A 21702-nucleotide genomic window follows, 5' to 3' on the forward strand; every position below is an offset into this window, starting at 1 on the left:
ATACTATTCACCAAACTATAGATTTATTCAGATTTTTCCAGTTTTCCCACCATAGGCAGTTTTCTGTTCCAAGATACCACATTGCTTTTGGAAGCAACTCTTTTGGCCAGGAAATGATAGAGAACAAAAACTATATTTTATAACTCACTTCAGTTCAATTCAAACTGTTGAAAATACTTTGGGCAGTGTCCATTGATGATTTATATACTAAACCAGAGATGCAATGAGAGCCTGCCATGGATGGATAAGGCATCATATCGCATCTTTGGGGTATAACAAGAGGAAAATTACTGAAGACTGTATTCTAGCTGAAAATAGAATGCATGCCGAGAAAAACAATTATACAGACTCCGAGTGAGAATTCAAAGTGGAAGAGGGGCTTCAAAGAGGAACGCGTTGAAAGAACAGTAAGATAAAGCTAAGGGTTGACCCCCAAGCGGCTGAGAAGCATCTCTGCCTTCTGATTGAAAGGCTGTTTTCCTCCTAGGAGTGGATCTGACCTCACTGCGCCAGATGAAGCTTCAGAGACCATTGAGCATGCTAACGGATGTCAAGCACTTCTTATCAGATGGTGGAAATGTCGATGAGAAAAATGATGAAGGGGTAACTCTGGTAAGTTTATGTAACTGACTCCAAAATATTGCTTAAATAGAGAATTCCAGTTGATTTCTACTGCATAGAATTGGGTACAATTAACTTGTAAAAATGTCTTTTTTTTCTGATCGTAAAAGTACTACATATTTATTGTAAAAATCTTGGAAACACCTAAGTATGCAAAAGGAAACTAGAAATCATGTATGTCACCGCTCAGAGAAAACCAGGGGTTCTAGGATGATATATTTTCTTCAGGACTTCCTTCCATGTATGTTTAAAAATTGAGAATAATTTTTATGCATTACTTTGTCAGTGTGATATCTGAACTGGAATTTATAGGATAATGTTTTCATTTTAATTTAAGAAAAACAATTTATGGGTTACTCTGGTGAATGAATTTCGAAATCCAAGCAAAATCATGTCATTACTTTTTTTATAGCTATCAGGCACAGTTGCAGTGATGTAAAAACAGTACCATTAAATTGGATTAATTCTAATATAAGCATAATGTCTAATCATGAAAATAAGAAACATTTGGACTATTGACCCATAAAATGTACTTGAACTGGGCATGCTGGTGTTAAAGTTAATTGCTGTGGAACTAAATGTGTTGAAGCTCAGGGAAGAAAATTGAGAGAAATTAAACCAGCAGACGGGACTATGATGCTTGAAGCATGGGGTGCATAGAAGTGTCAGTTTCTACCACGGAAAAAATAAGGTGTGAGGTTGAGTACAGTGATGAGAGAAGTGACTTGTCTAAATGGATAAAAGTGGTGTGAGACCTGATTCAATTTTAGACTTATTAAATGCAAATCAAGCACTTTGAGACCTCTAGGTAGAATACCCTTCCTAGATACTGATTTTGGACTTTGGAATATAAATTTCAAAAGACTATCAGAAAAACTTAATGCCAAGTTATGAGCAAAGAAAACAAAGTATGTTTAGAATTTATTGAAAAATCACACATTCAAATGGAAAAATATTCTAATTACTCTATCGAGGAGCTATTAATTAACCACCTCCTGTGAACAAAATAATAATGAACAAAACCACAAAAATCCTTTTTTTGTGGGCTCACATTTCATTGGGGAAGGTACATAATATGCAATATAAATGAGCTAAATATATAGCATATTAATAATGATAAATGCAAAGGAGAAAATAATAAAACAAGACAGGGAGGTGCTGAGTGTGTTGTTGACATTTGGGAGGCACACAGGTAAGGTCCCACTGACCAGGAATTTTGAGTAATGATCTGAAAGAGGTCTGCACACACCACAGGTGTGCACAGGAGCATTTCAGGCTGAACAGTGCTGGGCGTAAAGGCCCTGCAGCAGGGGTGGGTGTGTTGTGATTTAGAAACTGCACAACGGCCTGTGAGGCTAAGCAGAGTAAAGGAAAGGAGGGACGTAGCTGGCCCAGATCCCACAGGGTCTGCACACCTGTGTGAGGATGTAGTTACTCTGAGTGTGACGGGAACACGTTGGAGGGCTCTAAAGAGAGTGAGACATGGTCCTACTTCAGTTCTAAAAGCATCACTCGCTCTGACTGCTGTGTTAAAGATGGACTGTCAAAGGGCAGGGCTGACGCTGAGAGTTCGGGTAAGAGGCTTTTCCAGTAACCCAGAGGTTGGTGGTGTGGCTCAGACAAAGCTGCAGGAAGCTGAGGGGGTAGGAAGTGGCTAACTTCCGTCTGCATGGAAAGAAGATCCACTGGAACTTCCTGATGGCCAAGTGATGGGAGAGAAAGGGTGACTGCAGAATGACTCCAAGTATTTTTTGCTTGAACAACTGGAATGATGGAGTTGACATCAAATGGGACAATGAAGGCGGAGGACAAAACGAGCTGAGAGCAGGGACAGTGTGGGAAGCATAGAGCTACAACTGCCTCTGAGCCATCTTCGTGGAGATGCTGAGTTTGTGGTTGGATACTGGAGTCTGGAAGTCAGGAGCTGTCTGGGCTGCAGACTCAATTTTGGGAATACTAGCATGTACATGACATTGAAAGCCTTGACCTTGGATGAAATCACAGATTTGATACAGAAGGGAAGAGAATTTGGGACCGAGCCATGGAACTTAGGAAGAAGAGAAAGATCCAGAAATGAGACTGGCACAAGGTAGGAGGAAAACCAAAAGAATGAGATGTCGCAGGAGGCAAGGAAAGGAAGTACGATGAGGAGGAGAGGGGGGCAGGAAGCCGAGGACTACCAGATACCGCTGGGAGATCAAGTGCCTGGAGATGGTGAATTGGCCGTTGGACTCAGTAACGTGGAGGTCGTTGGTCTTCTCAGCGAGGACGGTTTCACTGGAGTGGGAGGCTCAAAATCCGCACTGGAGTGGGTAACGGTTCTTTGAACACATGGAATGCACTAATGTCCAGCCTAGAAACCCAATAGACCTTTGCTTCTCTGTTTGGCAAAAGACATTACAGCTTTATATTTCTTTTAAAAAAGATCCCCACTAAGTAAAAAAATAGCATGAGTGTTTCAAATACCGCTGAACAAAAGGACCCACCTACTTCATTAGCGAAGCTGTGGAAAGAATCAATACAGAGCCATAAATTGCTATCATGTTCAACCATCTTCAGTGTTGACATTCTTTGTGACTTGTTTCTATTGAGCATTGAGCATAAACATTGCAAATAATTGTGTAATAACTAAATGATCATCTCTGAGCTTTTTATGAGGGAAGTAACAGTGACTGGGAGGCTAGGAAGTTGTTCCTGGAAGATGGCTCTCAGCATTTAGCAAGTGGCGGTTTCCGTGGATTCTTACATCTGAATTGGTTAGTCTGTCATGTTAATGACTGCCACCACCCTGAGGGGCCTCCAAATTGTGCGCATTCTGGTCTCTTGTAGGTGGGAACAGTGGAAGACACTCTTCCACAGATTTCTGTATCCTGAGTTGGGATGCCAGTTGTGGTTTAAAATTAGGCATCATTTCCCACGCTTAAATTGTGCAAAAAAGATAAAGCTGTCAACAAAAGGCTCAGTGCCGCTACACTTCTAGTATGTTGCCTTTTTCTCCTCTGTTAGAATATGCAGTAAAGTAACCAAACATAATGTAGCTCTTTGAAAAAGACCTCTTGGTTTACACAGATATTCTTCTTAGAAGAAAACAAAGCCTCAAAAAAGGATACAATTCCAAAAAAAAAAAAAAAAGCTGTTACAGAGCATATGGAAATACGTTCCTGAGTTCGAGCTCGTAGATGCTCTTTGAAAATATGAACTGTAATGACTTTCAGATCCATTATGAAGACGCTGGTTCTTTACTCTTCTGTCACAGAATTTGATATATAACATCTGGCCTTGGGACTCATTTACTTGGTTTGTTGGAAAATAATTATTCATGAGATGCAAACATCAAGCAATTTTATTTTTGTCTCCCTTTGTTATTTCAGTATGTCTGGTTCATCCCTTACTTCTGAATGAAGACTTAGCCAGTGTCATCAGCTTTCTGGCCATTTTTAGGGAATAGCGCCTTTATGGTTACCTTATATCAGAACACATAGCCTCAGTTTAGAGATTGGAATGTCTGGTCCTATATAACCATGAAAAGTCTCAGCTTACATGAAGTCAGGGTTCACTGATCTTTTTTATGCCATATTACCCTCTAAATCTTGGGGGTAGCTGTGGATTCCTTGTCAGAATTGTGTTCTTAATGTATTAAAAATTGTGCCTAGAATTACAAAGAAACCCAGTTATATGGAAACATCATAATCCTAATATTAAAATTAAATTTGTGATTTGTAATGCATGTGCTTCTTTATGAAGGCGCTGAGTAATGGATGTACTCATTACCATGATGTTAGAGTAGAGTTGAATATGAGGGGTATTTGGAGCTACCTGCTATGACCACAATGTGATAGGAGCATATTTCTTTCGATGATAGCATTGTAGGTGTGTAGCCTAGGTTCACCATTGAAGAATTTGCTAAATTTCATTTTGGGTTAGAAAAAAAAAATAAAACTAACCATTTTCCCATTTCCAAGTTTGCAAATCCCCTGAATCTCTCCCTAGATCCTGCAGGGGCTGGTGGACTCAGGTGTTGAGGACCCTGATCTCAGTGAAATCTTGAACCTGCTGCTCGCATGGTGTTGTGTCAGACCAGGGGGCCCATGGGAGGGGGGGTGGCTGTGCTCATCTGCTTCCCCTCCTGCCACTGCCTCTTCTTCCGTGTCACTGGAGTGGAGAGAGAGGATGGGAGGAGACAGATGGGCAGGAGGAGACACATGGGGACCTGGAAGGCTTTGACCTGACTTTCCTTGAGAGGATGTTCTACTCTCCGGGCAGGAAGCTGACCCCTTCCCTTGTGAGGATGTGGGGGTTCTTCAGATACCACCTCCTCACCCCCATCACTGGGAATCTCCAGAGGGTCCTTCATGCCTGCCTCCACTCTGGGGAGCCAGGGGTACCCCAGCCTGTCTCTGCTGAACCATGCTTGCTCCTCAGGCACCCCCCTGAAACAGAACTGAAAACGAAAATGGCTTGTCCCCGGAAAACCCTCCCCATGTTTGTCTTTGTCCCTGCGAACTCAGGAGCGGATGCCAGTGTATCTGTGACTCCCCTTCACTGCCCACGAAAGCAGAGAGCCTGCCTGTCTCTTGCCCTTTACTTCTAGTCAGGAATCAAAACCAGTAATAGTGTCTCCACCACACCCCCGAGGACACAGAGCTTCTGTTGGTGGCCCCTGAAGCCAAGCTCTCCTGACTTGGATTAGGGAGGAATCCAGGCCCCACCGCCACACAAAAATTTCCCACATGTGCAGTCTCCCTTTATCTCTCATTTGGAGCTATTATGCCCTCAGTCTAGACGTAGAGGTCAAAAGTAATCTAGGCTGGGACACCTGGCTGGCTCAGTCAATAGAGCGTGCGACTCTTGATCTTGGGGTTATGAGTTCAAGCCCCACATTGGGTGTGAGTATAGAGATAAAACATTAATAAAAGGTAATTTAGGCAGTTTTTGGACAGCTATTTTCAAATGTCCATATTTGGTCTCACTTTGAGATGTGATACGTATTAGCTTCCTACTCAGTCAAAACTGTGGCAGGAAAAATCCTCTGTTAATATTCTGATAGAAAACTAGAATTGGAGAAAATTCACAGTTATTGGTTCAAAATCTGGACTAATTCCGGTAGGTGCTTGAATAGCTATTCCTCGAGATTGATTTTCATTTACTCCTAAAATAATTTTCATCTAAATTTGACATTAACCTCAGAGTGACCTGCCAGCCTTAGAGTGGCAGGGATCACAGACCTTAAATAAGACCACATTCCTTGGGAGGATACTCTAAAATTCACACACAGGTTCTTTTTAAAAATGAGATTCACAAATAGAAGACTGAGTAAGTGACTTAACAATGAACCCCAGTTTCCATGTTACACAAAAGAAAGGAGTTAATTCTGGGTGGAGAAAGCCCTTCCAATATCCAAATAGGGAGAGAAAGCACAAAGGGAAATACTGAGGTCATTGACCATGACAAAAATTAAAACGAACATTTGTGCATTAAATAATGAGCAAAATTAAGAGGCAGATAATAAATGAGGAATAATATTTGCAGCAAGTCTTCCAAAGTGTTAATAGTTTTAAAAAACACAGCAGTCATAGAAATGAATGAAAAAGATCACCATCTCTTGGTAGAGAAACAAATAATAGAGTCAATACACAAAAGAAAATACAACTACCCTCCAAATATATTAGAAGAGACCAATTTTTAGGAATTCAGTACGTTGAACTTATTTATAGTCATTTTAGAAATACATAATAGTGAAGACTAGAAGGCTAAAGGTCTGTGAGGGAGAGTCCCTCCACACACCACTGGATGAGGTGTCAGTTGCACAAACACTGCCAAACTCAGTGTGTGTAAATACATTGAAAAAATGTTCATTATTTTAGAATCACAATTCTATTTCTGGGAATGTTTCAGGAGGAAATAATCAGAGAGACAAATAATAGTGATTATCGACAAAGCGATCTCCTGTAAAATCAGAAATACGACAAACGCATAAGAGCCCAATAACGAGGAATTGGGTCAGGTGGATGGTAATGCTCCACAGGATTGTGCACCGTGCTCTCCCGAAGAACAGCCAGTTAGAAGAGCACCATGGTGAAGAGGTGGGACAGTCCTCAGGCTGAGTTCCATCGTTCCATGGATGGGACTTTTGTTGGTTTATCATTCTCTCTGTCTTGACCCCAGCCTTGCACACCACCTGTGTGAGGAAGAGGCTGTTCAGAGATGATCGCGCTACTGCAGACTCCTAGCTGGGGTCCGAGACTCTTGTGGGTCTTCATATCTGAAAGATGCAGGACCTGGTGATGGTTTTGATCAGTATGAGGAGGCTGCACACCATGTTTAACACACGCGGCTTGCGCCTCCATGGGTGTTGGGTCGGGGAAGGCTGAAACAAGTGTGTAAATGGTGAGCATCTTCCAGAGACCAATGTTTTAATACAAGATAAGGATATTGGGGAAGGGGTGGTTTATAGGAAGAATAAAAATTCCGTTTTTAAATCAATAAATTATGGGACGACGCAAGGATCGTTAGGAGCACTAATAAATTGTGGTTTTTACCCTGGTGTCCTGGCCGACTCGGGTGTCCACTCCTGTATGCTGTTTCAGAGAGTCAGTGCTGGATAATGCAGAAGAACGTGGCTTCAGCCCCCAGGGGCCAGGCTCCTCTGGGCCGGTTGCCTAAATTAACTCATCCCCAACTTTTGCCTCTGCAACATTAGGACAATGATCATTGCATCACAGGCCATACAGACTAGAAGGAATAATTGATAACTTTTTTTTTTTGGTGAAGAAATTTATCTTTAGATTTAGCCAGCTGGACTCAGTTTAGATGATTCCAATTTTGTTGACAACATCCAAAGCATCATAGTCAAGAGCCAGTCGAACATATGCCTTCTTCTCTGCATCAGGCCTGATCAAGGTGTTGACCTTGGCCACATCAGTGTCGTAGAGCTTCTACACAGCCTGTTTGATCTGGTGCTTATTGACCTTGACATCCACAATGAACACAAGTGTGTTGTTGTCTTCTGTTTTCTTCATGGCTGACTCAGTAGTCAGGGGGAGCTTGATGATGGCATAGTGATCAAGCTTGTTTTCTCCTGGGGGCGCTCTTTCAAGGATATTTGGGCTGCCTCCACAGATGCAGTGTCTTGGGTCGTCGGAATGTAGGTGACGTGTGGATCTTCTTTTTTTTGTGACTGTGGACGCCTTTCAGCACTGCTTCCCTGGCCTTCAAAGACTTTGCTTTGGCTTCGGCTTTGGGAGGGGCAGGGGCTTCCTTCTTAGCTTTCGGCACCATCTTCGTAAAAGGGCATAATTGATCACTTTTATGGGCAGCGTTTGTGAAGCGGCTCTGAAACCTTGTCCTGCGTTGTAACTGGATAGGTGATGTCCAACCTGCCATGATTTTCTGGGACTGTCCTTTTGCCATCGTCCTTCCAAGAAGCTGCTGCTAATCGTTTACAGAAAGAGTAGTTGCCTCCCTGTTTCTCCTAAGACCCCATAAAATGGCAGGAAAGGAGTATTCTAAGACACCATGGGGATAAACACTTTCACATTTTGGCACCTGACATCTTCCAGCAATTGTCAGGACAAGGGAGGGGTATAACTTCCATTTCAGAAAATAGACATCTTTTAAGCTCTAACTTAGTGATGAGAACGGTCTCCTGGGGGCTCTGAAGGCTTGCTTATGGATTCCGAAGTTGATTGCCAGTAACATCAAGTTAGAGCCTCTGAGCTCTTAATATCTTACTATGATGAATTTTTAAAATTCTGTTATCTCTTGTAAGGAATGGAAATACTCAAAGTCAGGGGTTTTTGCCTTTGTTTTGAGATTGCCTAGGATTAAATTTGTCTGCCTCTAGAGATGTCACTGGGAACTCATGCTTTGGATAGCTTTTCTACCAAGTGAGCCAAGACTTTCCTTTTAGTCTTTTCCTTGAGAGCAGTGCCTGAGATGGCAAGGCAGGAACTGGGCTGAGTTTGAAATGGGAGAGCCCGATTTTTGCCTCGTGGAAAGCAAATCTACTCATTAAGGAGTTCATCCTTAATGCAAGTGAACTTGACTTTGTTAGGATCAGGTGCTAACCAACAAATGGTCAGTGAAAACCTTCTCAGATCCAGATATTAGTGCTCACTGTTCAGAGTAACCTTCGAATCACCTGATTATTCAAGTAATGTAGAATAAATTTAGGAGCAGTTGAAAGATTGGTTTTCCAGGAGATCAAGTGTATAATATTATATTTCTCTAAAATACTTGGGGTGGATATTTTATTCTTGGGACTGTTTGCTAGAATATTAATGAGGCAAATTTTATATATAACAAAGTACAGGAAGATTGATGTGAAACTTAATCTCTTATTGTTTATGCCTTAAATTGGATAAATGTATTTGTTCTTTTGGTGCAATTAAGTACGAGAAATAGGCATATAAATACATGCTGTACGTTAAAGAGCAAAATTAAGTCCAGAGGTAGAAAAGCAAATGTTTTTGCTAGATTTTATTAATATATCTGTATGTGTATTTAATAAGTCCTTTGGCTTTATTGTAATTTTATCTTTGTAATAAAAAGAAGCTACAAAATTCCATGCTACAAAACCAAGAAGAAATCATTGGTTTACTGCTTTTATATTCTTTTTCTTTTGCCTTCGTTGTAGTTTCTTATTATTATGCTCATGAAATCAATCACGTAGTTACTTAATAACCTAATTTAAATTGTGCATGATGACAGTTTACTTGCAAATCAAGGCTGCTGCATTGGAAACGGGAATTACCCCGTCTGAAAAGTCTGAATAGTCTCCAAACCCTGATCCCATCAATTGTAGCTCCTAAGGCTTCATTCCTAAACTTCAGGTTGCATTCATAAACTAAACTGGGAGTATGTTCACATGAGAGCTACATAATCGTTTTAAGGTCTGTCAGGATCAACTCAGTCTTTCCAGTGTGCCTGCCCCTTTCTCCTATTCCTAAGCATCGAGTTGATCACATTTCCTCTTGTCATATGTGTCCTCGAATCTCCTCCAGTCGCACCAAGTACAGGGCTAGAATTCCAAAGCCAGTCCCTACGTGTTTGACTTTTGGGCAAGAAGTGGTAAAGCGTTCACTTATTGCATTTTGTATTTAAAAGTATTCAGATTACACTAAAGAAGAAAATCGGAATTATATGAAAAAGTGCACATTGTCAGGGTCAGAAGGAAAATAATAATTAAACCATAAGCCTTTGTTTAAAGAAGGATGATGTCCACTTATATCAAATAAATAAAACTGCATGTATGTTCTTTTTTTAAAGGTATTTTAGATTTTATTTTATGTTATTTATTTTATTTTATATTATTTAGATAATATTTTAGTAGCTCTCTTCAAGCCACTGAATAAACTGTTTTGATGTCACTGCTTTAAGTTATATAACAAAATATTTCTTCACTTTAGTTGCATATGGCATGTGCAAGTGGCTACAAGGAGGTGGTGTCTCTTCTCCTGGAACATGGCGGGGACCTGAATATAGCAGATAATCAGTACTGGACCCCACTTCACTTGGCAGCAAAGTATGGCCAGGTAAAATGATCTCCTACATTATTTTAAAAAAATCATTCTATAATTAATGCATCATTTCATATTTAACTTTTAAATTTCAAATTGTGTACTAGTCAGCATGAAATTTGACTTTTAATGGCATCCTGTTCATAAACAAGTATTTTCATGGTTGAACGAAAACATTGTCTTTTGGAAGGATACATAAAACACACAGTCCTCAGGATTCTGCATATCGTTGTCAAAATTGTTGGAGAAATAAGACAAAATCATAAACATTTTTCATAGAATGGACTTATTATTTTCTTAACATTATGTAGTCCTTATAGTAGTTTATAATTTTATGAATTGTTAATTCTGTTTGTTCTCTGTAGTTAGGAGAAGTAAAGCAGAATTCCATTTTATGTTTTAGTTTTTCACTATAAATTATATTTCATCTTGACAAATGAAGGTGAATAGCAGATTTTTTTTCTCTGAATTGGTTTTTGGTCATAGCTAACACAACTTGAGTTAGTCTCGCACAAATGACTTTCTCACCAGGTACCATTATATCATCAGGAAGAAGCAAACTGACTTTTAAATGATTTTATGTGGGTGAATGTGGCAGCAGTGTTCGTAGTAACTGATTAATTTTGAAATCTATTTATACAATACACAATATTTTGTGTTGGAGAAAGCCTGAGTCCTGTTTTGGAAGAGAATTCGTTGTTAAGTAAATGTGGAGATTTAGGTTAAACTTGTTGCTTCTCAGACATTGGTCTGGGGTAACAATCATGCCCCTTAGGGTCATTGTAAGTTAAGTCTCTTAGGTACTAACTGGTATGCAAAATATCCATCATAAAATCTGAGTACTGCAACTGTTGAAATAATTGAAACCATTTGCATTTCACACATTTTAGAAAAAGCACGTTGCTTAGTTACCGTAAGTCTTTCAAAATAATAAAAACATTGTTTGCTTTGACAACATTTCCTTTATGAAAAGTTTCATTCGTTAATAAATATTTCTAACAGGCTCTTTATTAAGTACCCCAAACTGTGTGTTTAGCAAGTGAATGTTTGTGTAAGTAAATGGATAGGTTAAGGGGAAGAGGCTGCAGATAGCTGAAGTCATCGGTCCCAGGGGTCGGGGGTCCCCGGTCCCCCCAGTAGATCATAGGAGTATTGGAGGATCAATAATCTAAGTACACCACGAACACATCGGTGCTGCATTTCTAGCACCAGAGCATGCCAGAAAATGCTGGGTGAGAGGTTTTGTCTTCAGTAAAAAGTAGAGAAGCAAACACAGAAGCAAGTACCTCCTTGAATACAACCTGTTGACCTGTGCAGAGAAAACGGTGATTGGTGAATTATCAGAATGTGCTCATTATAGTCAGTGCTCCCTCTGGAAGGAGCTAAATCTGCAAGTGAGTGAGAGCTTGGTAAAACGTGACAGAATGCTACTTACTTCAACTCAATTAATGCTTTCATTCTACCCATTTTTTCAATTTTTCTGAGTGGACTTTTAGATTTCAGATTGGGTTCATTTTAAAGAATACCAAATTGGTTCCCTTTAACCACTTTCATAAGATAATGGGAGAATAGGACTAGATTTAACAAGTTTTTCTAAAGACATGCCTTGGGGGTTGCCTGGGTGGCTCAGTTGTGTAAGTGTCTGCCTTCGGCTCAGGTCATGATCTCAGGGTCCTGGGATCGAGCCCCACCTTGGGCTCCCTGCTCAGTGGGGAGTCTGCTTCTCCCTCTGCCTCTGTCCCTTCTTCTTGTGCTCACTCTCTTGCACGCTCTGTCTCTCAAATAAATAAATAAAGTCTTTAAAAAAATAGACATGCCTTGGACTAAATATGTCACTATTGCTGTTATTAGACATTTAAATAATTTTTATCAGAAGCCAATATGTGGCTTTTGTTTTATTTGGTTGCAAGTCAAATGAAATATTTGGTATGAGTTGGTGTATTATATCTGTTATTGTATTTTTTGGTTCTATGATTTCCCATTTGTTTTTTATTGTAACTTCTATGTCTTTGATGGGATTTCCTACTTTTTTCATTTGTTTCAAGAGGATTTGTAGTTGCTTATTGAAGCATTCTTATGAGATCTGCTTTACCCTCATCATCAGATGATTCTGGCATGATTCATCTTGTTGTTGTCAGTTCATCATCTTTTCTCATTCAAGTTGTGATTTCCTGATCTTGGTATGACAAGTCATTTTTAATTGCGTTTTTGGATACTTCAGGTATTGTGTTAGGAGAATCTTGGTCCTGTATAAATCTTCTATTTTAGTCAGCCTGTTTATGCTTGATATGCAGGGCCTGGTCTACTCCAATGGGTTGTGGTTCCAGTAACAGTTTAATTTTCAGACCTTTGATGTGTCATTTTGGTCCACTTGGCCTATCTGGTGCCCCTGGGGTCCTCACTGCTTCTTCTAGTGTCCCCAAAGGGGTGAAAGAAGAGGTTTTCCCAAGCCAGGTTACCCCATGTCTCAGGGTGAGGTAGGGGGATCTCCACAAAAGACTTTCAGGGCTGGGGGCCCATTGGGTTATTCTCCCTCTTGCAGGTGCCCCCTCCCAGCTGCCCTTGCCTCTCATCAGGGAGGGGAGTCTCAGCTCAGTGGAAGAAGAGCACTTGCCCTGGCACTTTGTGTTAGCAGATCGTGGTGCTGGACTCACCTGATGTTGTCCGAGGGACACAGCTAAAATGTGGGAGGGATACCTCGACCCAGGCCATCTTCTGTCCCTAAGTTGGGCTGGGAAACACCGGGTATAGGCTAGCCTTCGACTGGGTGGGGTTCCTGTCCGTGATTCCTTCCTTCTGCAGGTCCTGAGCCAGTTTACCTTCCTCCTTCCCTCTTCAGAGTTCTTCTTGGGTTTATTGTAATTAACAGGGAGGATCAGAAAGAACCAGTCTAAGCTGGTATGTTTTAAAACAACTGCTCTGTTTCAAAAGAATTACTGACTTCTGAAAGCCTCCTGAAGCTTAATAGAGAGTGAAGGAAGGAAGTTAATTTATGGTTATTTTCACATGAAACCCATCTGTGGGCAGAGGAGAAATGAAGATGCTTTTATACAATTTCCACCGTGAAGTGTCTACCAGCATCTTTGACTCTGCCTATTGAACATGTCTCGATGTGACCGATTCTTCCTGACTCATAATTTGAAAGAGCATCTAGACATTTCTGTTCTGTGTCCTGGAAGCTGTATGATTAAAGCAGCAAGAATGAGTGGTTTTCAGAAATTCTATCCCTCAGGCACTCAGATGGAGCTCCTGATCCTTTTCCCAGTAGTTGCCTGCCCTGTCAGAGGCCAAGAGTTGTGTGTGAGAATAAGGAATTGACCTTCCAGGGGTCCACAGGAAACCCTACCCTGCAGAAATGGAAAGTTCTACCCGAGAGACTATATTTTTAAAGTGCCTGCAATTGAGCTTTATTATAGGATAAGTGTTAAAAAACAGGATTGGAGTCTGATAAAACTTGTATCAGGGAAAGAGACCTATTTGACAGAACCATGATACAAGACTAATGAATATATTAAACTAATAAAACAGGTTGGCTATATGGTAAAAAAACAAAAAGGCAGTTGGTTTTCGTAATGAAAGTAGATTTTTTTCCTTTAAATTTTTTATTGTTATGTTAATCACCATACATTACATCATTAGTTCTTGATGTAGTGTTCCAGGATTCATTGTTTGTGCATAACACCCAGTGCTCCACGCAGAGCGTGCCCTCTTTAATACCCATCACCAGGCTAACCCGTCCCCCCAACCCCCTCCCCTCTAGAACCTTCAGTTTGTTTTTCAGAGTCCATCGTCTCTCATGGCTCATCTCCCCCTCCGATTTCCCCCCCTTCATTCTTCCCCTCCTGCTATCTTTTTTTTTTTTTAACATATGTTGCATTATTTGTTCCAGAGGTACAGATCTGTGATTCAACAGTCTTGCAGAATTCGCAGCGCTCACCATAGCACATACCCTCCCCAATGTCTATCACCCAGCCACCCCATCCCTCCCACCCCCCACCCCTCCAGCAACCCTCAGTTTGTTTCCTGAGATTGAGAATTCCTCATATCAGTGAGGTCATAGGATACATGTCTTTCTCTAATTGACTTAATGAAAGTAGATTTTTTAAAAAAGATTTTATTTATTTATTTTAGAGAGAGATCCCAGTCCTGTCAGTGGGGGGAGGGGCAGAGGCAGAGGGAGAAGTAGACTCCCCGCTGAGCAGGGAGCCCGACTCGGGGCTCAATCCCAGGACCCCGAGATCATGACCTGAGCTGAAGGCAGACACTTAACCAACTGATCCATCCAGGTGCCCCATGAAAGTAGATTTCTAACAATTTTAATTGACACAGTTACATTTGAGAAAAAAAATAATGATTGGCATATATATGGAGCATGATAGCTGCTGTGATGTACAGAACATAAGCCCAGTACAATGGCCACCTCCTTCCTAAAGCTTCCTGGGGATTCCCATCACACACAAGTTATAGGATGCAGGAGTGGCTGATGAATAAGGCAGGAAGAATCCATGGATGGCAGTACGCTCAACCCATTACCTGCCATCTTTGAACAATTTTTCAAACTTTGGGCTTTCTGAACCTATATTTTCAACCTAGGGAAAGAGTTCTGAACTTACATGGGAAATGGTATCCAAAGCTACATTTAATTTGCAAGATGCAGAGTAATTAAGACTTATGTTTTTGTAACTACTTCTCTGGTGCATCGGTGATATTTCAAACACTCATCATTTATTAATGATAAGTGAATTAAGAAACCCTTTCCAATTGCTCCATTTATTCTTTCAAAACCAGCTGAAAAATATTTGACCCCAGCTTTTAAAAAAATGTCTATATTTTTTATTCTTTCTTGTGTTTCCCAGACACTTTGCTACACAAACATCTGTATTTCATTCTGCCCAACCACGTGATGAAGCCAGGTTTGTTCTGAGGAACATGGCCTTCTCCCTGGCTCTGAACGCCTGGCTGTGTGAACCTAACAAGGCTCACTAATTCTCCTTCCATAGAGTCTGGCCCTTCAATCAATGTGAACCGTCAAGCTCTGTTTAAAGGGGGATTCTTACATAGCTCAGGAGATTCTGGGGAATGACGAAGGCAAATGCATGAGACGTGTGTTGAACATCACTTGGCGTGTGTCCTGTTCAATTGATCCAATTGCTAGATTTGTACAGACAGATATCCGACACAAAGGTTTCCAGAAATGGCCATGTATAGTGTTCAAATGAGGCAGATTTAAAAATGAATGTCACCTTTATCCTCTGCTTCTCTAGAAAATGACTAGCCATTGTTCTGTATTTTCTAACTCCTTATACACTTTAGTACCGAGGATAGATCTGAAGATCACATGTGTCTTTTCCATTTTGCTCCATTAACCCTGTTCAGGTGGGGTCTCCACCAGAACGTAAGCTCCGAGCAGCGAGGACTGTTTGCTTGCCCTCTGTGCTCGGTGCCCAGCAGAGTAACCAAAGGAATTGGAAGGACAGATCAGTCAACCAAGAGCTCTAAGCGAAGCTCTAACATGCAGAGGCGGGGGGAAGAGGGGAGGCTTTTCTGTTAGAATATAGGACACCAAAACCAAAATACTGTTCTTCAATTCAGACTAAAAAGACAACTAAGAGACTTATGTTAATAGATTTTGAATAACTTGTATCTCGATTACTTTGTCAGGAAAATACCATATGATATATAGAATCATATTTAAAAATTATTCACCTGTAAAAATGCCATTTAGTATTCATTTTGGAAATAATAATTTAGAAATAGGTTTTATCTGAATGTCAAGTTATATGCATGGGAGATTTATAACTCTCTGAAGAAATTTACTATAAATAAATTTATCTCAATTTAGAAAAAAAGCTTTAGAAATGCTAACATTTTAAAAGACTAATGGCATTTTTGGAGACTTTCATAGCAATTTCACTTTCTTATAAATACCTTACAAATATAAATACCTTTATGGGGAAGGTAGTTTATAATTTATAACAGTTTTTTTATTGGCATTTATACCGGGATGGCATATATATTTTAACAGTTCCCTTTATAAATATGTTAACTTTCCGTTGAAAAAAAGGAGATGCTTGTTCTTGTCTAAAACTGGGAACTGAATAATTTATGTGACTGATGTCTTTTGGTTTCACGGTTCTTTCATGAGTTGCACCTAAAATAAAATTTGATTCTATCCTGATACATATTTTTAGTGTTTCTAATAGGATTGGTCCCACTACAACAAGATAGGAAAGTAACTTCACAAACGCTAAAACCTAAATACCCTTCCCTTCAAAAGTATTTTGTGTCATACCACCCACATATCTGATGTTTAAAGGAGTTGTTTGTATTCTCAAAAACATTTTTGCCCCAGTTCATAAGAACTGAGAAACCTTCAGAGGGTTTTTATCATCATCATTATTATTATTATTTCTTCTTTGCTTTGGGAAAACATAAAGACCCTCTGTGGTTTTCCTGCCACCCCACTAGCACGTGGTGTTGGCAGGCTCAGCGCTCTGTGTGTGGGTTCCCTCTCTTCTCGGTGTTTACACGTCTTTAGGGAATCTCCACCCTGCAGCCTCCGGTCCCGGACATGCTCATGGCTCCGAAAGCGGCCTCTTGTTTCCCTCTCAGCTTGCAGACCCCTGAGGCCCACCGCCCAGTGGGTGATCTCCTACCAGCCTGCCCTCCAGCTGCTCTCTTGTACAAAGGGAATGGTCAGCTCCTTTCTCAGCCCCAGTGTGCTGCCCTTTCTGTGTGTCATTTACTCACCACCACACTGGGCATCATCCTTCCTCCTGCCCCTCCCTGATCTTCCAGTACCTAATAAGCCCTGAGTCCGTGGGCTTCCACCTAGGAAGAGTGTGGGGCTCTGTGAGGTGTAACCTCATCCCTACCCGGGGATCCACTGGCCTGCCTGCCCCACCCCCAGTCCCTCTGCACACGTAAGCTTTGTCAGGTGTCATCACAGCATCTCACACAACAGCCTTTGCCCTGCGGGGACAGGAAACACGCACTCCATAGCGCAGTTTGCGAGCCCCATGCGCCTGGACTTCTGCTTCCTTCTCCAGCTTCACTCCCCCGCCTCCCCCATCAGGCTGGCGCACGCAGCCGCACTCAGCCACTTCCGATTTCTGGACAAGGCCACCATGTGCCTCCTTTCCTGCGCTTTGCTCTTCCTGATATTGTTAAGTGGTTCAGTCTTACTTACATGGAGGACCACACGGAGATGCCACTTCAGTGGCCCCTCTCCCAGTTTCCTGAATTCCAGTGAGGACACTCCCCCGTGCATCCGATGTGATCCCTGTGTCTCCGCACCTTGTCACTCACCACAGCGGGCTGCAACTGCCCCTTCATTTGTCTGCACTATCCTCCCGTCTGTAACGACCAAGTGTGAAGACAACGAACGCCCTTTCTTATCAGCACAGGGTCCGACCCCGGACGCGTAGCTCCTCCCTGAACGAGGGAGCCCGTGTCTTCCCTAGAGCGGCAGGTGCCTGTCGGTCCAGCAGACTGTGGCTGCACCTGAGCCGCGATCCCACAAGCCCACACGTGCGTTGGCTAGTGGGAGGGATGGGTCCCCGGGTGCACATATCTGTCCCCGGTGCCCCAAAGAAACAGCATGTGGGCAGAGGGAGTCCAGCCAAGGGTGAGCAGCAACACCTGTTAGGTAGCCTAAGAGGTCCTCAAGGAGTCTGACCAGGAGGGGATGCAGCAGAAGGAGGCTGCCACCTGGGCGGGGGGAAGGACCGGCAGATACTGGTGGGACTGGAGAGCCTGTGTTTTCAGGGGTGGAGGCAGAACTCTTATGTTTAATGTGGAATCACAGTTGGGCCACATATAGGGATAATATTAACAATTTATTAGATGGTTTTATATTTTACATCTGAAATCCCTCAGGGGGTTCTGAGTTGGAGGCATTTACATTACAATGCAGAGCCCGCACCAAGGAGGTAGGATGTGCACCTTGTGAGTTCTGGGACCTTAACACTTCAGTTTCTTGTTACTAGATCAAGTGAAACAGTCTCTTCTAGCGTCCCAACTGGAAACCAGCTACATCCAAACACTCATTGCCATTGTTCAACTCTTTAAAGAGGTAATTTAAATGACCATCGAGGAATTAATTTTGCTGAATTTATCCACACTGAAGGACAACTTTCCAAAGAATGAATAAAGTCCTTATCCAGTGAAACTTGTGTGGATTTATATTTCAGTGTAAGTACATTTTCAGTTAGCCTGTAGGGTCTCCGTTTCCACACTCACCACCTGCAACACACACACACACACACACACACACACACTCTCTCTCTCTCTCTCTCTCTCACTCACTCACCTTATCCTCTGGAGCCTTTGGTGATTATAACGTTTTTGTACTAGTGATGAATTCTTACTGGGTTATGCACTCAACCTGTTCGCATTGGAAGCAATTTACCTAAAGGTCTTTTGTGAGGGTAAAGCAAATGTTCCATGTTCCAGAGGAGAGTAAGTGAAATTAGCACGGGCCTGTTTAATTTAGTTCTGTGATGTGCCTCTCCGATTTCTGATTGGAAGCACATGGGGAAAACTGGCTCTAAAAAAAGAAAGGAATTCCCCAAATGAGAGAAACGTCCTCGTTCCACACATGAATGCCTCTTTTTATGGGCCTGAAATAAAATGGAGTTGCTTTTATTGCTAAAGATTTTCATGTAGGAAACATTTTGCTTTTATTACTGAAATGCTTTCTGTGGTTCCAGTTGAAGCTGTGGAGAGAAGTGGTTTGCTGAGTGATGGCACACATTTCTCTTTGGAGGCCTGGACACACTGAATTGAATTTAGAAATGCAAAGGGATTGTTAGGCGTCTGTCTGACATTTTTGCAGTGATACGAAAGCATTTAGGTTTATTACTATTCTTTCAAATTTGGGAAAACCAAAGGCAGTCTTAGCTCATTTTTGGCTTTTTTTTTTCTTCTTCCTTTCCTTCCTTTGTCCTTCCTTCCCTCCAGTGGTCCATCTTCCTTTCCTTCTTCTCTTTCATGTGGTTTAAACACAAGCACATCACTCTCATCTTTAATATAAAACAAAACTCTTTCCTGTACCTATTTTAATGTCCTGGGAATCTGCTCTATATATTTTATCTTTCAGATTTCAAGAGAATGTCTCTTGCTTTAGTAAACTCTCTATTTGGAAATAAAAATAAACTTCTACATATAAGCACTGTAACATAATTTAAATGTTACTGGTAGAATCCGTGTTCTGCAAAACCAAATGCCAATTTTGAATGGGCTTTGGGAAAGCTAACAATGAGTAGATTACTTAAAACCTAATTGATTTTTTTAATGAAAATTCTAACAAGAACAATCATTGGTGGGGGGGGAGATGCCTTGGTGTGCCTGGATGCGAAGCGGAGAACCACAACACATGTTACAAAAGCAAGACCCAAGATTGGAAAAGCCAGCCTCGTTCTTATCAATATAATAAAGCAAGAAATAGAAACAAAGGACAGAGTTGGGGAAGGAGAAAGGAGGATAAGAAGGCCAAAGGAATCAGCAAAATAATGAAAAGACTAGACCCATTAAGTGCATTTATCAAGTTGTTTACAGTGGCATTAAAAACTTAAAATATATAATAATATATTTAACAAAATATTTTAACAAAAGATTTCTACACTGAAAACTATGGAACACCGCAGTGAGGGATTAAATAAGACCCAAATAAATGGAGGAGTAAGCCATAATCATGTGTTTTGACAGTGAATATTTTTAAGATATTTGTGGAAGGCTGAATAGTGGCCCCCAGAGATGTCCACACCCTAAACCTCAAAACCTGTCAATATGTTTGTTCACTGAAAAGGCAAAAGAACTTTGCAATTGCAATTAGTTACAGATTTTGAGATGGCAAGAGTTTCCTGGATTACCCAGGTGGGCCCAGTCTCATCACATGGGTCTTTAAAAGCAGAGAACCATTCCTGGCTCAGGGTCCTCCTGCGGTGTGCCTATGCAAAAATGGGCAGACACCTGCAACATTGTTGTCTTGAAGATGAGGGAAGGGACCACAAGCCAAGGAACGTGAGTTGCCTCTAGAAGCTAGAAAAGGCAAGGAACACATTTGCCCCGAGAGCCAAAGGAAACATAGTGCTGCTGACACCCTGATTTTAACCCAGTGAGACCTGTGTCAGACTGCTGACCTACAGAATTGTAAGATAATATTTTTTTCATTTAAACCACTAAATTTGTGATATTTTAAAAAACCATATAAAATTAATATGGTATCCATTTAAAGCAATTCCAATCAAAATCTTAAACCCTTTTTTCAGAAATTGAAAAGTTCATTCTAAATTTTTTTTTTTTTTTTTTTTTGACAGAGAGAGACACAGCGAGAGAGGGAACACAAGCAGGGGGAGACGGAGAGGGAGAAGCAGGCTTCCTGCGGAGCAGGGAGCCTGATGCGGGACTTGAACCCAGGACCCCGGGATCATGACCCGAGCTGAAGGCAGACGCTCAACTGACTTAAGCCACCCTGGCGCCCCCATTCTAAAATTTATATGGAGATACAAAATACCTAAATAGACAAAATCATCTTAAAAAAGAAAATTACAGGCTTTTTTCAAGACTTACTATAAGTCTTTCACTTATAAGATTTCAATACTGGCTATAAGCTACACTAATCAAAGTAGTTAGGAAATGTAGTAAGGATAGACAAATAGATCAGTGAAACATGCAGGAACATATATAGTCAATTAATTTTCTACAAAGGTACCAAAACAATTCAGTAAGAGAAAAAAGGTCTTTTTAAGAAATATTGCTGAAAAACGAATGGGTGATGGACCAAAATAAATTTGAACCTTCCTCTGTCATTTGCGAAAATTCACTTGAGATGGACCATAAATATAAAAGTTAAAATTATAAAGCCTTTAGGAGAAAATATAGTATGGTATTGTCATGGCCTTTGAGTGGGCAAAGAGTTATTTTGAACATAAAGAGTACTGAGCACTTGAGAAAAAAATACAGATGTTGCACTTTCACAAAAGCAAAACAAAGTTAAAATATTCTTCTGGTCTTAAAAAAATGTTTTCAAGAATATGAACAAGCAAGCACGGGAGGAACTATTTGTAATACACATACCTGACAGATGTATCTAGAACATATAAGAGCATAAATCACTAATACAAAGATAAACACTCCAGTAATAAATGGACAAAGAAGTCCTGAACAGACACTTCACCAAAGAAAGTCTAGGAGGGGCCACTAAACACATGGAAGGGTGTTCAGTATCCTTTGTCGTCATGGAAATAAGTTAAAGTAGACTGAAATATTTCTTCATTCCCAGTATGATAGCTAAATTTTTAAAAAGTAACAATGTCAAATGTTGGAGGGAATGTGAATCTAGTGATATGTAAATGCACAATAACAAAATTATTAAATAGAATGTGGTGCAACAGGAACTCTTGTTGGGTATGGGGGTGGACATTTGAGCTCTTTGGAAAACTGTTGCAGCTATCTAAGCCACTTTGATGATGTCCAAACCTTTATCCCAGCAATTTCAGTCCTATGTGCATCTGTCCTGAAGAGAGATCCTTGCTCACATGCACCAAGAAAGATAAATGAG

At 41.0% G+C, this 21702-nt stretch overlaps 1 protein-coding gene and 1 pseudogene across 1 annotated transcript in view; one reads left to right on the forward strand and one right to left on the reverse strand.

Annotated features, from left to right (window-relative positions):
- Nucleotides 1-21702, forward strand: part of MYO16 (myosin XVI) — a 441479-nt gene that overhangs the window by 88909 nt on the left and 330868 nt on the right. Inside the window, exons 5-6 of the mRNA XM_028087376.2 lie at nucleotides 488-612; nucleotides 10029-10154. Coding sequence (XP_027943177.2) covers nucleotides 488-612; nucleotides 10029-10154 — 251 coding nt within the window. The remainder of the gene's footprint in view (nucleotides 1-487; nucleotides 613-10028; nucleotides 10155-21702) is intronic.
- On the reverse strand, nucleotides 7428-7899 carry LOC114196635 (large ribosomal subunit protein uL23 pseudogene; annotated as a pseudogene).

Source organism: Eumetopias jubatus, unplaced genomic scaffold, assembly GCF_037043125.1.
Source record: "Eumetopias jubatus isolate StellerSeaLion01/CBP00866 unplaced genomic scaffold, mEumJub1_p1.0 scaffold_3, whole genome shotgun sequence".
Classification (NCBI taxonomy): Eukaryota; Metazoa; Chordata; class Mammalia; order Carnivora; family Otariidae; genus Eumetopias; species Eumetopias jubatus.